The sequence below is a fragment of the Macaca fascicularis genome, chromosome 1, assembly GCF_037993035.2.
Source record: "Macaca fascicularis isolate 582-1 chromosome 1, T2T-MFA8v1.1".
Lineage (NCBI taxonomy): Eukaryota > Metazoa > Chordata > Mammalia > Primates > Cercopithecidae > Macaca > Macaca fascicularis.
In genome coordinates, this window is record NC_088375.1 from 209,273,306 (window position 1) to 209,289,199 (window position 15,894).

The following is a 15,894-nucleotide window of genomic DNA, read 5'->3' on the forward strand; positions in this document are numbered from 1 at the left end:
CTCCCAAGAGCCGTGAGAGTGGGGGTCTCCCCATTCTGCCTGTTCCAGGTCTTTGCATACTAGAGGAACGGGCAATCTGTGGCATTGTTGATCCAGTATTTACGGGGGGCCTGCTATGTGGAGGGATTCCTCACCCTTCAGGTGCTCCTAGAGCTGGGAAGGTGTAACACCAGAGAATAGAGAGTGGGTGTTTGAATACAGGTCCAGGCTGGGTGCACTCGGCTGGACAGAGCTGGGGAAGCTGCCCGAGGGGCGGGTTTCGGGTGGGAACTTTAAGAAGCCAGGGGTGCCCAAGGAGGGGTTGGAGCTGCCCCAGCAGAGAAATGAAGGTGCGAACGCTGGGGTGTATCTCGAGCAGAGTGGCCTCGGGAGCGGTGGAGCGGGGTGCGCTGAGTGAGCGTGGGGGCCGGCCGGGCTCTAGCTGGGACACTCAGCCACTCTCCTGCGGCCGCCCTCCCCAACCCTCCCAGGGTCAGCCGGGCGCAGAAGCCGGAAGCTGCGCTTCCCGTCGTCCCGAAGTGCGAGAAGCGCGGCCGCAGCCCCGCGCCGAGGAGCCCCGGGAGTCCACTCCTGGGCCTCAGTCTCCCCATCTATGTGACGCCACAAGAAGTCCTGAGACGCCGCCTCGACGCGGCCGACCCCTCTCCCGCGCGTGCAACACGTGGGCCTGGCGGGGCAGAGCTGCTTGTGCGCAGCGGGCTGGGTGCGGGACGCTCGGCATAGCCCGGGCCCGGGGAGGCGGCTGCAGCCGGAGCGCCCGAGGCCGCCCGCCCTCCCCCGGCTTGGGGCGGAGCCGCTGCCCGGCCGCCCCTTTATCTGCGGGCTCCGCCGACCCGGCCACCGCGGCCTTCCCAGCTCGGCTCCGGCTCAGGTACGGGGCTGCCAAGACGGGGAGGCCTGGCTGGCCGCAGACGAGGGGGCTCCCCACGGGGCGCGGCGGGGTTGCGGGGCTGGACGTGGGAAGGGCAGGGCTTCTCGGGGCAGGGGAGGACGCGGAGCCGGAGGGGAGCACCCGGGCTAAGTGAGAGGACGCCCGCCCGGGGAAGCAGCCAGCGGAGGGCGCAGGAGGGAGGAGCTCACTGGATGGGGGTGTCTTGGGAAGGGTGGGAGGAACAGAAGGAGCACGACTGAGGAGGATGCGGATGGGGGGCCTGAGAGCCTGTTTGCCTAGTGAGCAGGGAAGGGGAGGGCTGCTTGGGTAGAGTGAAGGATGGAGGGCAGGGAGTGGGCAGTGGCGTCTGGTCCGGGCAAGGCCGCTGCCTTCCTGGAGGAGGACAGTCAGGGAGCTCACTGCTTTCTGGAGGGGGAATCTAGGTGAGACCGGGACAGGAAGGGGTGTGGGTGCCCAGAACCGGCTGATGTGAAGGATTCCCACTTAGGGATCCAGAAACAGTGGGAATAGCACTGCTGGGGGCCAAGAGGGGCACTTGCTCCATGGTCCCAAGCAGCCTAGACACCTTGGGGGATGAGGGAGCCTCCCCGGTGTCAGGAGAGCCTGGGGTTCCCCACACACAGTGTGGGAAGGGAAAAACCCACAGCACTTGCCTCAAGGCTGCAGGCTTTGAAGATCCCCGGAAATTTCCCTGTGGCAGCCCCTGGAGGAAGCCTGTGGGGCTAGGCCAAGGTAAGGCCTCCGAGTCTGAAGAGTTTGATGGATTCTGAGTCTGGCTGCTCCTGGGTGGACAGCCCAGGACCCCAAGTCTGAGCTCCTATCGGAGAGAGGGACCCAGCCTCTGGTCATGAGGCCTGTGGTACCTCTGGGTCCTCTTGTTGAGAGACTGCCCCTCTCCTGCCTTAGTTTCTCTGCCCAGAGGGTTCCTTGCTGGTCAGCAGTGAAGCTCAGGTCCTTTTTCTGTGCCCCATGCTGAGTGACTGTAGTTAGCTCACCCAACCTCTCTGGGCCTGAGAGATTCCCCCTCCTCAGAGCAGTTGTGAGTCTCAGCTCCACAGAATAATTTCTTTAAGAATTGTTTTTTCTGGCCGGGCGCGGTGGCTCAAGCCTGTAATCCCAGCACTTTGGGAGGCCGAGATGGGCGGATCACGAGGTCAGGAGATCGAGACCATCCTGGCTAACACGGTGAAACCCCGTCTCTACTAAGAAATACAAAAAATAGCCGGGCGAGGTGGCAGCGCCTGTAGTCCCAGCTACTCGGGAGGCTGAGGCCGGAGAATGGCGTGAACCCGGGAGGCGGAGCTTGCAGTGAGCTGAGATTGTGCCACTGCACTCCAGCCTGGGCTACAGAGCGAGACTCCGTCTCAAAAAAAAAAAAAAAAAAAAAAAAAGAATTGTTTTTTCAGGCCAGCTGTGGGAGCTCACACTTGTAATCCTAGTGCTTTGGGAGGCTGAGGTGAGAGGATGGCTTAAGCCACGAGTTCAAGGTTGCAGTGAGCCAAGATGGTGCCACCGTACTCCAGCCTGGGGGACAGAGCATAGACCCTGTTCAAAAAAAAAAAAGAAAAAGGCCGGGCGCGGTGGCTCACACCTGTAATCCCAGCACTTTGGGAGGCCGAGACAGGCAGATCACCTGAAGTCGCGAGTTTGAGACCAGCCTGACCAACATGGAGAAACCCCGTCTCTACTAAAAGTTCAAAATTAGCTGGGCGTGGTGGGGCATGCCTGTAATCCCAGCTACTCAGGAGGCTGAGGCAGGAGAATTGCTTGAACCTGGGAGGCAGAGGTTGCAGTGAGCCAAGATCATGCTATTGTACTTCAGCCTGGGCAACAAGAGCGAAACTTTGTCTCAAAAAAAAAAAAAAAAAAAAAAGCAATGAATGAGGCTGGGTACAGTGGCTCATGATTGTAAGCCCAGCACTTTGAGAGGCCAAGGCAGGAGGATTGCTCAAGCCCAGGAATTCAAGACCAGCCTGGGCAACATAGTGAGACCTTGTCTCTACACGTAATAAAAAAATTAGCCAGGCATGGTATTGTGTGCCTGTGGTTAGGGCTACTCAGGAGGCTGAGGTGGGAGGATCGCTTGAGCCTGGGCAGTTGAGGCTGCAGTGATCGCTGCACTGCACTTCAGCCTGGTGACAGAGTGAGACCCTATCTCAAGAAAAGAAAGAATTACTTATTTCATTCTGATCACATTTTCCAGTACAAATACATGGAGGCCCCAAGTGCTAAAGTTCCAAAAAGAAACCAGTTTCTGTTCAGTTTTGGAAGACATGTAGGGACTTTTTCTTTAAACACTTTGGACCAAGTTGGGGAGTTAGCTTGCATTGAGGGAGGTGACCCAGTTGCTAAGAGACTGGGAGGCCAGCCAGGGATGAAAACTTTCTGTATAATCTGTGGTCACCACTGGGTGCCTGGGAGTTGCCCGTGCTGGACAAAGGGCAAGAGCACTGGTTTTGGAGTCAGATAGATGTGCTGTGCCCTCCCGCCTCCGGAGCTGGGCCTCCAGGTTGGCTGTGGATCCAGAGAGTTGTGAGGGAGAGGTAAAATGTGTGTGAAAGTTCTTTGTCAACAGCCAGCCACTATATATTATGAATGGTAGCACCTAATCTCATTAATGATATTTCAGGTGCCATATTGGGTCATCCTCACTAAAGACCCTTCAAGAGGATTTTCTTCTGACAGCCCCAGTGTTAACATTGGTCTGGCCTTATTATTTGTATCTAATGGGGTTAGACTTTGCCTTCCATGCTGAGAAAAAGTTATCTTTAAGAGAATGTGCTGGAACAATCAGGGCCCAGAGAGGCAACAATGAATATTTTGCATGCCAAGAAGGAAACTAAAGAGGAAGTGGAATTGTAACCAAGTAATGCTTATAATAGGTGTTATTTAGCTGAGCTATAAGCTCAAGGAGGGCAGGGTATTAATATATTGAGGTGTTGGCTGGGCACTGTTGCTCACGCCTACAATCCCAACACTTTGGGAGGCTGAGGTGGGAGGATGACTTGAGACCAAGAGTTCAAGACCAGCCTGGGCAACGTAGCAAGACCTTGTCTCTGCACATAATTTTAAAAAATAGGCATGGTAGCATGCACCTGTGATCCCAACTACTCAAGAGGCTGAAGAAGGATCACCGGAGCTTGGGAGGTCAAGGCTGCAGTGAGCTGTGTTCGCACCACTACGCTCCAGCCTGGGCGACAGAGCATGACCCTGTCTCAAAAAAAAAAAAAAAAAAAAAAAAAAATCCTGTGGTGTTAGCATTGGTATGAATTCCCTGGGCTGTTAGTTCTATGAGGGCAGTGGTTTAAGTGGCTCTGTCACTGAGGAAGCTCCAGTGCCTGGCACAGAGGAGGCCTAAAGTAAATATTCTTGGACTGTCCCAGGGCCTAAGGGCCCTTGGAAGTCACTGGTGAATATACTCTTTCCTTTGACATTTGGAAAAACAGGGCCACGAGGGGAAGGGACTTGTCCAAGGTCACACAGGGATTGAGTGGCTGAGTCAGGATGAGAACCCCACAGAAACGGCAGAGCCAGCACTGTGCCAGAGCGAACACCTGGCATCCATGGCTTTGTTTTGCTACCACAGGAGCCCAAGAGGCAGCTATTTTAGTCCTCTGATTCCAGAGAGGAAACAAGCTCAGAGAGGTTGAGGGACTCTTGCAGAATCACACAGCAGGTGAATTCCAGACCCGAAATTTCATCCTCACATAAAAATGAGGCTTCTGGCTTCTCTTGAAACAGCCTGCTGGAGATTAGTGGAGGATGTCCACCCCCCAGGGCAGCAGCCTTCTCCAGTTCTCCAGGCTCACCACCTGGCTGGCTTCCCTCCAGGCTGGATCTTCCTAGGCCCCATGGGCATTTGTGTGGGTGAGCCTGTCGGGGCAGGGAGCCTGTCTGCTTCATTTTCTGTGTGCCCCAACACATAGAATGCCTGGGTCGCATTGAGGCTGGCATATAGTAAGCACTGAGTGAAATCTGTGAGATGGGGGTAACCCAGGGCTCTCCCTCTCCATAAGCCCATTTTCCAGCACATCCCTGCAGCCTGGTCTGTTTTGCCCCAGGGGTGTTATGGGAACCTTTGACAGTGTGTATCCTTGGAGAGCAGGCTGGGGCTGGCAAGCCTTGGTTAAGGAGGGAGGTGAGCAGGGCTGACCCTGAGTTGAGGAATATGAATTGGGAGGGGTGGGGAAGTGAAGGGGAGGGGAAGGGAGGAAGGAGCGGCTCAGGCTGACAGAGGCATTCCCACTGGAGCCCTGGAGATCGCACTTCTGAGGTTTAGCCAACCCAGAAGCCTCCCAAACCTTCTGTAAGACATGTCCAGGCCAGACCGCATGCCATTTGGATCACCTGCTAATTCGGTTCTCCCTCTTGTGCCCTCCTGCTCTCCAGGGCTGAGCTGCTGGAGTTGAGGCCCCTTCCCCTGGGGCTGTCACTTCTTAGCTACGTCTCTTGGGCCTGTGGGTAAGCACCAATTTTCAGGGCTGTGTTAATTCAGAACAGTTACTCTGAATGGTCTTTGCTAAGAGCAGTTTAATGATTAAGTAAGGTCAGTGTCCTTGGAAGTCCAAACTCTAGCCAAATTTCCCTGGTCTACACCCCCAGGGATAAGGTAAATGTTTAAGAACACAGTGAAATTCCTGAGGCCCCCAAATCCAATGGAACTAGCTGTTGAGGGCTAAAAGAAGAGAGTTTTTTAGAAAACTCCAAATCTCTCAGGCTGGGGATATTTCAAAGACTACTACTATTATTAATAATAATTGCAATAATTTGTTGAGTCCCTAAATGAAGCCAAAACTTTGTTCTATTAAATTTAATCTTTGCAGCAACCTATGAGGTAGATAATGTTGTCATTCCCATGAGAGAGCTAAGAATCAGAGAAAGTGAGTCACTTGTCTAAGGTCACACAGCTAGCATGTTATGGAAACAGGAGTCAAACCTGGTTTGTCTGAATCTGAAGTCCATCTCTGTGCGCTTTTATAGTGTCTTCTTTTTCCTTTATTCCTAACCTCCTTCCATTCTAGTTCCCACTGAGTAGTGGACCGGAGCCACCGAAGTTTGCCTGACACCATCAAGCAGGCCCTACCATCAACCAGGCCCTAGTCACCTGGCTTTGCCTTTGCCTTGCTGTGTGATCTCAGGTAAGTCAAACTTTTCAGCTGGCCCTCGGTTTCCCCATAAGTCTCATGCAGAGGTGAATGGTGAGCTGCTTGCTGCAGCGGAGGCCTGGCTAGGAAGACACACAGTTTAGCATGGATTTCCCCACTACGGGAGTGGTGAAGCGGGGGAGGAGAGGTGTGGGAGGTTGTCTTTAGCCCCACCCTCTGGTGACATCACACAAGATACCCCTAGTCCCTGGAAGCCCCGCCCCTAGTGCCCCTCATCTGTGGAAGTGCTCAGCATCTGGTGAATTTGCCCAGTCCCACAGTAGAGGTCACCAGCTGCCAGGCTCGAGAGAAACCCCCAGGTACCCAGTGCAATTTGCCAGACTTGGAGGGGCCTATGGAGGTGAGTTGGGCTGAGCTGCCTGAATAGACAGGGCCCAGCAGCCTGGTGGGCACATGACTCAGAGGCTGACCACTCAGAGGATGCCCTGATGGTGCCCTCTGGATACCCATCCTCATCCTGCTGGCTCAGGCTTGACCCCTGCCCCTGCTTTTTCCTTTCCCCTAGATCAGAGTCCCTTTCCATGGAGTCAGGAGGTGGAAACTAATTCTGAAAACAGAACTATTTAGATGGAGTGAGGCCTCTAGCTGAGGTCTAAAGAAAATAGGGTGGCGGGGCCTCTGTCATCCTAGCATGTTGCCTCCAGGTTTTGTCCATAGGGCCCATTATGTCTGGGGGAGAGAGGTGTAAGGGAGCGCTGTCACTAAGCTAAGGAGGTGGCTGTGAGCCCAATATTCTCCCTGGAGAATATTGGGAGCAAGCGGGTAGCTAGCAACTTAGGGAGACTGAATTGCTAGAAGCCTAAGAAAGTAATTTATAAGAAAGGGCCTGGTTGCCTGCTTTAGACCAGGATTTTGCACAGTTGTTCTGTAGGATGCAGACAAGGGTGCCTGGAGCAGGGCAACAGCCGTGTCTGCAAGCATCTACAGACCAGTCCTGGCTCTCCCTCCTCCCTCCCCCATCCTCCTACCGTGGGTAAGGAGCTTTTTTTTGGCTTTTTTTTTTTTTTTTTTTTTGAGACGGAGTCTCGCTCTGTCACCCAGGCTGGAGTACAGTGGCCGGATCTCAGCTCACTGCAAGCTCCGCCTCCCGGGTTTACGCCATTCTCCTGCCTCAGCCTCCCGAGTAGCTGGGACTACAGGCGCCCGCCACCACGCCCGGCTAATTTTTTGTATTTTTAGTAGAGACGGGGTTTCACCGTGTTAGCCAGGATGGTCTCGATCTCCTGACCTCGTGATCCGCCCGTCTCGGCCTCCCAAAGTGCTGGGATTACAGGCTTGAGCCACCGCGCCCGGCCTTTTTTTTTTTTTTTGAGAGAGCCTCACTCTGTCGCCCAGGCTGGAGTGCAGTGGCATGATCTCGGCTCACTGCAATCTCAGCTCCCCAGGCTCAAGTGATTCTCCTGCCTCAGCCTCCTGAGTAGCTGGAATTACAAGCATGCACCACCATGCCCGGCTAATTTTTGTATTTTTGGTACACATGGGGTTTCACCATGTTGGCCAGGCTGGTCTCGAACTCCTGACCCCAGGTGATCCGCCCACCTCAGCCTCCTATTGTGCTGGGATCATAGGTGTGAGCCACTGCGCCCAGCTGGGAGCTTTTAACTTCTCTGAATTTCATTATTCACAACAACAAAATGGGCAGAATAGTACCTACCTCACAGGCAAGTTATGAGAGTTAATTGCAACAGGACTGTGAAGAGTGGGCATATAGTAAACACTTTCTACATTGCAACTGGCTTTTTTTTTTTTCTTGAGGTGGAGTCTCACTTTGTTGCCCAGGCTTGAGTGCAGTGCTGCAATCTTGGCTCACTGCAACCTCTGCCTCCCAGGTTCAAGCCATTCTCCTGCCTCAGCTTCCCAAGTAGCTGGGACTACAGCCGGCCGCCACCACGCCCAGCAAATTTTTGTATTTTTAGTAGAGACGGGGTTTCACCATGTTGGCCAGAATGGTCTCAATCTCTTGACCTCGTGATCCACCTGCCTCAGCCTCCCAAAGTGCTGGGATTACAGACATAAACCACCACTCCCAGCCTCAGCTGGCTTTATAATTATTACTAGGGAAGGAATCCATGGTCACATAAGCTTGGCAAATGTTGATTCAACAAAGCTAAGCTGACTTCTTCACTGCAGGACTTCTTGGAGCTTTTTTTTTTTTTTTTTTTTTTTTTTTTTTGAGACAAGAGTTGCTGGAGTGCAGTGGCATGATCTTGGCTCCCAGCAACCTCCGCCTCTGAGGCTCAAGGGATCTTCCTGCCTCAGCTTCCCAAGTATCTGGGACTACAGGTGCACACCACCACACCTGGCTAATTTTTGTATTTTTTCATAGAGACGGGGTTTTACCATGTTGCCCAAGCTGGTTTCGAACTCCTGATTGCAAGTGATCTGCCTGCCTTGGCCTCCCAAAGTGCTGGGATTACAGGCATGAGCCATCGTGTCCAGCCCTTCTAAGAGTCTTTAATGTGCTGTTATATCTTGGGAAGTTCCAAGAGTGGGATATGGAGCACAGGACTGGACTTACCAGATCACAAGCACACAGGAGCTAGGTGTCCACAGGGCACAACCATCACCATCATTTGCTGGTCTTTGACGCAATAGTAGAATAGAAACCTTGCTGGGTGGGAGGACTCTGGGGAAGGCCTTCCAGTTTCTGGGTTCTGCTTTCCTAAGTGTAAAACAAGAGAGCTGCACAAGATGCTTTCAGAGGTCTTTTCTGGCCCTCCAAGGTTCTCAGTTGGGAAGACAAAGTTGTGGACAAGAGTAAGGGGCCAGATTGTTGAGGTTGAAGCCATCTCTTGGGGAGATGGAGAAATCCAGTACTGGCTCCCCAACCAGCAAGGCTGGCCAATGGGGGTCTTGTGCTCTGGATGGAAGTGGCCCCATTAATTAGTGCAGCAGTAATGTCTGCTTCCCAAATCTGCCCTGTGCCAGGCTTGCTGGGGAATGGAAGAGTCCTGCACATGCCTGTTGTCCTAAGCAGCAGCCCTTGTGCAGCAGTGTAACAACTCCTGCTTCCCCACTGGACTAGGAAAGGCTGGGGAGCAGGGCTGATGCCAGAATCCTAATGCAGGAGAAGCTTAGGAATGCAAATCAGGCTCCGGAGATGTGGGTTTGGGGGGTTGGGGTCGTCTTGATGCTGCCTTGCATATAGCAAGCACCCTGCATTTACTTGGACTGCGTGTGACTTATTTGATTGGTTTTGGGGGTGATCACAGTGCCTCTGGGGGCAGAGAACATGAATGCTTTATCCTGCCTGAATCTCTTTTCCTTGTCTGGTGACTGGTGCAAAGGTAGTCACAATAAATATCTGATGAACCTGAACACTGGGTCCAATAAGTAAGCTTGGAGGGAATTTATTTGGCGGGCAGGGAGAGAGTGTCTGGCAGATTTTTCAATAAATGTTTGAGTTAATGAGTGACACAGTGAATGATGGTAATTGAAGCCAGGTAAAACAGTATATAATTAGGAAATGATGAATAGCCCTTGCCACCTTGTGTTGCAAAGTGCAGTTTAGGGTAGTGGTTAAGAGCACAGTGGCTCACACTTGTAATCCCAGCACTTTGGGAGGCCAGGTGGGAGGATCGCTTGAAGCCAGGAGTTTGAGACCAGCCTGGGCAACAAAGTGAGACCCTGACTCTACAATAAAGTAAAAATACATTTAAAGGCCGGGCGCGGTGGCTCAAGCCTGTAATCCCAGCACTTTGGGAGGCCGAGACGGGCGGATCACGAGGTCAGGAGATCGAGACCATCCTGGCTGACACGGTGAAACCCCGTCTCTACTAAAAAATACAAAAAACTAGCCGGGTGAGGTGGCGGGCGCCTGTAGTCCCAGCTACTTGGGAGGCTGAGGCAGGAGAATGGCGTGAACCCGGGAGGCGGAGCTTGCAGTGAGCTGAGATCCGGCCACTGCACTCCAGCCTGGGTGGCAGAGCGAGACTCCGTCTCAAAAAAAAAAAAAAAAAAAAAAAAAAAAACATTTAAAAAATCAGCTGGGCATGGGAACATGCGCCTGTGGCCCCAGCCACTTGGGAGGCTGATAGGAGGATTGCTTGAGTCCATGAGGTCAAGGCTGCAGTGAGCTGTGATTATACCACTGTGCTCCAACCTGGGGGACAGAGCAAGACATAATCTAAAAATAAAACAAGGCCGGGTGCTCTGACTCACACCTGTAATCCCAGCACTTTGGGAGGCCAAGGCGGGCGGATCACCTGAGGTCAGGAGTTTGAGACCAGCCTGGCCAATGTGGTGAAACCCCGTCTCTACTAAAAACACAAAAATTAGCTGGGCGTGGTGGCAGGCACCTATAATCCTAGTTGGGAGGCTGAGGCAGGAAAATTGCTTGAACCCAGGAGGTGGAGGCTGCAGTGAGCCAAGATTGCACTCCAGCCTGGCTGACAGAGCAAGACTGTCTCAAACAAACAAAAACAAACAAACAAAAAAAGAGACTTGAGTTCAGAGCATGCCTGTGCCATCTGCTACTTCCTGGCTAGGTGGCTGGGCAAGGCACTTAACTTCTCTGTACCTCAGTTTCCTTACCTGGAAAATGGGAATAATGATAGTGTCTGCCTCGCAGCGTTGCTGGGAAGCTTCTAGCAGGTGCTGTGTGAGCATTTGCTGTGATTTGTTTTTGTTTCTATATCTTTTGCCAGATCATGACATTCATAAGGGCAGGGATCAAATCTTCCATTCTGTTCCTTGTCCCATCCAGCACAGGGTCTGAGGCAAAGAAGGGCTCAGTAAGTGTTTGCTAAATGAATGAATCAAGGTTAAACTGTGTAACCCATTATAGGTGAGGGGAAAGTGGGGTTGGGGGAGCAGTAAGTAGGCCCCAGAGGTGGCAGCTTGTACTGGCCTTAAAGGATTTCAGTGCAGGGAAAGGAAGGTGGCACAGGGTGTGACATTGGGGTTAGGTGGGGAATAAGGGTAGTAGGAGCAGGTCATGTGGGCCTTGAATGCCAGGGTAAGGGGTTATATTGGATTTATTTGGAACTAGCAACCATGGGCAGTTGGGGGAGGGTCTGGAGAGGGGATTTTGAGAGTGGGGGTATGGTTCATCAGTTGTTAACTGGGTACTTTCAGGAAAAAAGTGGTCTTTTGAGTTGGGCCTGGAAGGATATGAAGTATTATCAGAATGGTGTCATGTTGTTCTTTTTTTTTTTTTTTTTTTTTTTTGAGATGGAGTTTCCCTCTTGTTTCCCAGGCTGGAGTGCGATGGTGTGATCTCAGCTCACTGCAACCTCCGCCTCCCAGGTTCAAGTAATTCTCCTGCCTTAGCCTCCCAAATAGCTGGGCTTACAGGCATATGCCACCACACCCGGCTAGTTTTGTATTTTTAGTAGAGACGGGATTTCTCCATGTTGGTTAGGCTGGTCTCGACCTCCTGACCTCAGGTGATCCTCCCGCTTCAGCCTCCCGAAGTGCTGGGATTACAGATGTGAGCCACCGCGCCTGGCCATGTTGTTCTTTCATTCAGCAGCACTGAGTGCCAGCGACTTGCTAAGCACCAGGGATTCACAAAATAATGAGACAAACTGCCTCCCCTTGATGAGCTCACATGAACAATCATGAGAAGTGTGATAATGGTCAAAGGATGGTCTGATGATAAGCACTCAAGTGGAGGGGTCATCGTAGGAGGTTCAGGAGGCCAGGGAAAGCAACCTAGAAGAAATGGGGTTTTTTTTGTTTTTTTAAGAGACAGGATCTCGCTTGAGAGCAAACTTGATCAAGCTTGAGTGTAGTAGTGTGATCATAGCTCACTGTACGTCGAATTCCTGGGCTCAGGGATCTTCCTGCCCCAGCCTCCCCAGTAGCTGGGACTATAGGCACATGCCGCCACGCCTGGCTAACTTTTTTTATAGGGATAGGATCTCACTATGTTGCCCAGGCTGGTGTTGAACTCCTGGCCTCAGGAATCCTCCTGCTTTGGCCTCTCGAAGCACTTGGATTACAGGAGTGAGGCCTCATGCCTAGCCAAGAAATAGGTTTTTGAGGAATGAATAGGGGTTTGCCTGGTAGGCGAGATGAGGAAAATGTCTCAGGCGGAGGGAGCGACTTGTATAAAGCTACAGACATGTGAAAGCGCAGTCCAGGGGTTGGTGGCACTGACTGGATTTGATGTGCACTGTGGTTACACAACAAGACTGGAGAAGGTAGCAGGGACCAGGTCATGCAGGGTAGTGGAGGGTCAATAGGGGACCCTGGCCACTCTCGAGGAGCTAGATAGGTAGAGGCAGTGGGTCTGTTAGCAAGGTCATTACTGCCACCAGATGAACACTAATGGTGGCGCGAACACAGGGGCTGAGAGAGCCTGACCCCTGTCATGTGTTTCACATGGCCAGATCTGTTCTTTAGGAGAGAAAACAGCTGGTGCTGCTGTGTAGAGCCTGGACCGGAAAGGAAATTAACGAGGCAGGGAGCCTTATTAATACATTCCTTAGACATTTATTGAGCACCTACTATGTGTCAGGCACTGTTCTAGGTACCTGGGATCCTTGCTCTCATGAGGTCAGAAATGAGGAATTCCATAGGACGAGTCTTCTATTCTTAAACCCAGTGTAAGGATAAGGCCACTGGGAAGGAGGGAGTAGGATTTGGGCATCAGAGCCCCCCAGCTGCTGCTCATGGGGGTCAGGACACCAGGCCCCTGACTTTGCTCTGGTCTCTCTCCCAGCTCCCTGCCAAGGCCCACAGCCATGGCCATGGCCCAGAAGCTCAGCCACCTCCTGCCAAGTCTGCGGCAGGTCATCCAGGAGCCTCAGCTATCTCTGCAGCCAGAGCCTGTCTTCACGGTGGACCGAGCTGAGGTGCCACCGCTCTTCTGGAAGCCGTACATCTATGCGGGCTACCGGCCGCTGCATCAGACCTGGCGCTTCTACTTCCGCACACTGTTCCAGCAGCACAACGAGGCCGTGAATGTCTGGACCCATCTGCTGGCGGCCCTGGTGCTGCTGCTGCGACTGGCCCTCTTTGTGGAGACTGTGGACTTCTGGGGAGACCCACATGCCCTGCCCCTCTTCATCATTGTCCTTGCCTCTTTCACCTATCTCTCCTTCAGTGCCTTGGCTCATCTCCTGCAGGCCAAGTCCGAGTTCTGGCATTACAGCTTCTTCTTCCTGGACTACGTGGGGGTGGCCGTGTACCAGTTTGGCAGTGCCTTGGCACACTTCTACTATGCTATCGAGCCCTCCTGGCATGCCCGGGTGCAGGCCGTTTTTCTGCCCATGGCTGCCTTTCTCGCCTGGCTTTCCTGCACTGGCTCCTGCTATAACAAATACATCCAGAAACCAGGCCTGCTGGGCCGCACATGCCAGGAAGTGCCCTCCGCCCTGGCCTATGCACTGGACATCAGTCCTGTGGTGCATCGTATCTTCGTGTCCTCCGACCCTGCCATAGATGACCCAGCTCTTCTCTACCACAAGTGCCAGGTGGTCTTCTTTCTGCTGGCTGCTGCCTTCTTCTCTACCTTCATGCCTGAGCGCTGGTTCCCTGGCAGCTGCCATGTCTTCGGGCAGGGCCACCAACTTTTCCACATCTTCTTGGTGCTGTGCACGCTGGCTCAGCTGGAGGCTGTGGCACTGGACTATGAGGCCCGACGGCCCATCTATGAGCCTCTGCACACGCACTGGCCTCACAACTTTTCCGGTCTCTTCCTGCTCACGGTGGGCAGCAGCGTCCTCACCGCGTTCCTCCTGAGCCAGCTGGTACAGCGCAGACTTGATCAGAAGACCAAGTGAAGGGGGCTGGCATCTAGTAGGGAGGGAGGTATTGTGGGGGGACAGGGGTCTGGGCTTGGCTCCAGGGGGGAACAAGTCCTGGTAAAAATTGTTTGTGTCTGGCCCACAGTGACTCTTTGTGCACCACTCAACTCAAGGGCGTCACTGGCCAATTCTTGGATTTACGGATTGGCTGGGAGTTGCTGGGGTCCACTTCTGGGCCTGCCCCAGCTCCTTGTCCAGGGAGAGGGAAAGAGTTAAAGATGTGGGCCACTCCAGCTTGCCCCTCCACTGCCACTCACTGGGGTGAGGCTGGGGATCAGCTTGGTGAGGATTGGGGCTTCTAGATTGTCTAGGCAGGAGGTGAAACTTAGGCCAGAGTCAGATTTGAGCTGAGCCAGGATAGGCCTTGGCAACCCACTTCTACTCAGATTTCATTGCTGGATGCGGAAGGGGCAGGCCCAAAATATATGCAGGATCTTACTGTCCCTTGAAGCCCAGCCACAAGTGTTGGCGCTGCAGAGAGACCCCAAAGGTAGTAGATTGTGCCAGACAGAAATGGGTCCCATCCAGTGCTTCATACCCCTTCAGTCACCATCCCAGACAGTGAGTCCCAGATCTTCTAGTTCTGGCTTCTGTGTCCCACACAGCCTGTTCCCAGCTTCTTTCCTGGTTCCCTTGTTAAGGATTCATTTATCTATTCAGTGTTGAATGGATAAATGGCCTGGGCCTCTGCTCAGAGGCAGGTCACCGCTGGGCCCTGAGGATCAATGCAAGATGATAAAGACTTTTTTTTTTTGAGAAGGAGTTTTGCTGTTGTTGGCTAGGCTGGAGTGCAATGGTGCAATATTGGCTCACTGCAACCTCTGCCTCCTGGGTTCAAGTGATTTTCCTGCCTCAGCCTCCCGAGTAGCTGGAATTACAGGCATGTACCACCATGCCTGGCTAATTTTCTGTATTTTTAGTAGAGATGGGGTTTCTCCATGTTGGTCAGGCTGGTCTCGAACTCCTGACATCAGGTGATCCGCCCGCCTTGGCCTCCCAAAGTGCTGGGATTACAGGCATGAGCCACCGTGCCTGGCCGACAAAGGCTTTGATACCAGAATGAACTGTCAAGGGAAGTGCTGAGGAGGGATTAACCTGTGCTGCCTGGGACCCTCGGGGTCTTGGGTTGGGGAGTGTGAATAGGAGTTTGCAGATGGAGAATAGGAAGGGCATTCCAGGCAGAGGGAAACTTGTGCAGAGACCCAGAGGTGCGGAAGGAAAAGTGGGGCTGGGGCTGGGGTGGTCTGGATTATGGCCTGGATGCAATAAAGTGACTGTGACAGTAGCCGCCTCTTTGTTTTTTGTCTCCTGTTCAGGGAGGGGCCCCTGCTCGCATTACTGGAGGAGGTTTTCGGAGGAAGTTGGGGCCCCTGGGAGTGGACATAGGGTGGAGGGAGCAGTTCTTGTTTTATCTTTGCTGGGGGATGGGGTTGGAGCCTTATATACCATATCTATATATACAAAATTTGTTTGGTAAGGGAGTAGGGGGCAGTTTTATTACTAAAGTTTTAGAAGTAGTTAAAATGTGTTTAAAATATATATAATCCCACTTTATAATCTGACAAAGACTTTTGTTTGTTCTTCAATTAAGGAAGGTTTTTTTGTTTTTACTGAAGGGGGCAGAGGCGTGCACACTCCACCATGCATATTGAGCCCCCTCGCATGCGCACCAAAGGAGTATGTTATGTTAACTTTTATAATATTGCTTTTTCCATAGTACACAGCAATATATATACAATGAAGGAAAATTGGGAAGATAAGAAAACCCAAATTAATTAGAAATTTCACTTCACTGCTAAAATATCGTGGGGGACCTTACGAAATACACACACACGTAAAATATGTGTATATCAATATTTTGATATAGGCCAGGTGCAGTGGCTCACGCCTGTAATCCCAGCACTTTGGGAGGCTGAGGCAGGCAGATCAGCTGAGGGCAGGAGTTTGAGACCAGTCTGGCCAATATGGCGAAAATCCATCTCTACTAAAAACACAAAAATTAGCCAGGCGTGGTGGCGCACACCTATAGTCCCAGCTACTTGGAAGGCTGAGGTGGGAGGATCACGTGACCCCAGGAGGTTGA

General features: G+C 52.5%; 1 protein-coding gene across 3 annotated transcripts; it reads left to right on the forward strand.

The window, feature by feature from the left end:
- Window positions 1-482: 482 nt before the first annotated feature.
- Window positions 483-15,096, forward strand: PAQR7 (progestin and adipoQ receptor family member 7). Of its 3 annotated transcripts, none has more exons than XM_005544378.4 (3): window positions 483-871; window positions 5,914-6,030; window positions 12,725-15,096. In XM_005544378.4, the coding sequence occupies exon 3, from the start codon at window positions 12,747-12,749 to the stop codon at window positions 13,785-13,787; it is 1,041 nt and encodes a 346-aa protein (XP_005544435.1). In that variant the 5' UTR covers window positions 483-871; window positions 5,914-6,030; window positions 12,725-12,746; the 3' UTR covers window positions 13,788-15,096. The 3 variants fall into 3 exon arrangements, with proteins under 3 accessions (XP_005544435.1, XP_005544437.1, XP_065383440.1); XM_005544380.4 differs by having other exon boundaries at window positions 810-1,624; XM_065527368.2 differs by lacking the exon at window positions 483-871 and adding an exon at window positions 5,284-5,353.
- The last annotated feature ends 798 nt before the right edge of the window (window positions 15,097-15,894 follow it).

Coding starts and splice junctions, on each gene's coding strand:
- PAQR7 (XM_005544378.4), top strand. CDS start 12,747: ATGGCCATGGCCCAGAAGCTCAGCCACCTCCTGCCAAGTCTGCGGCAG.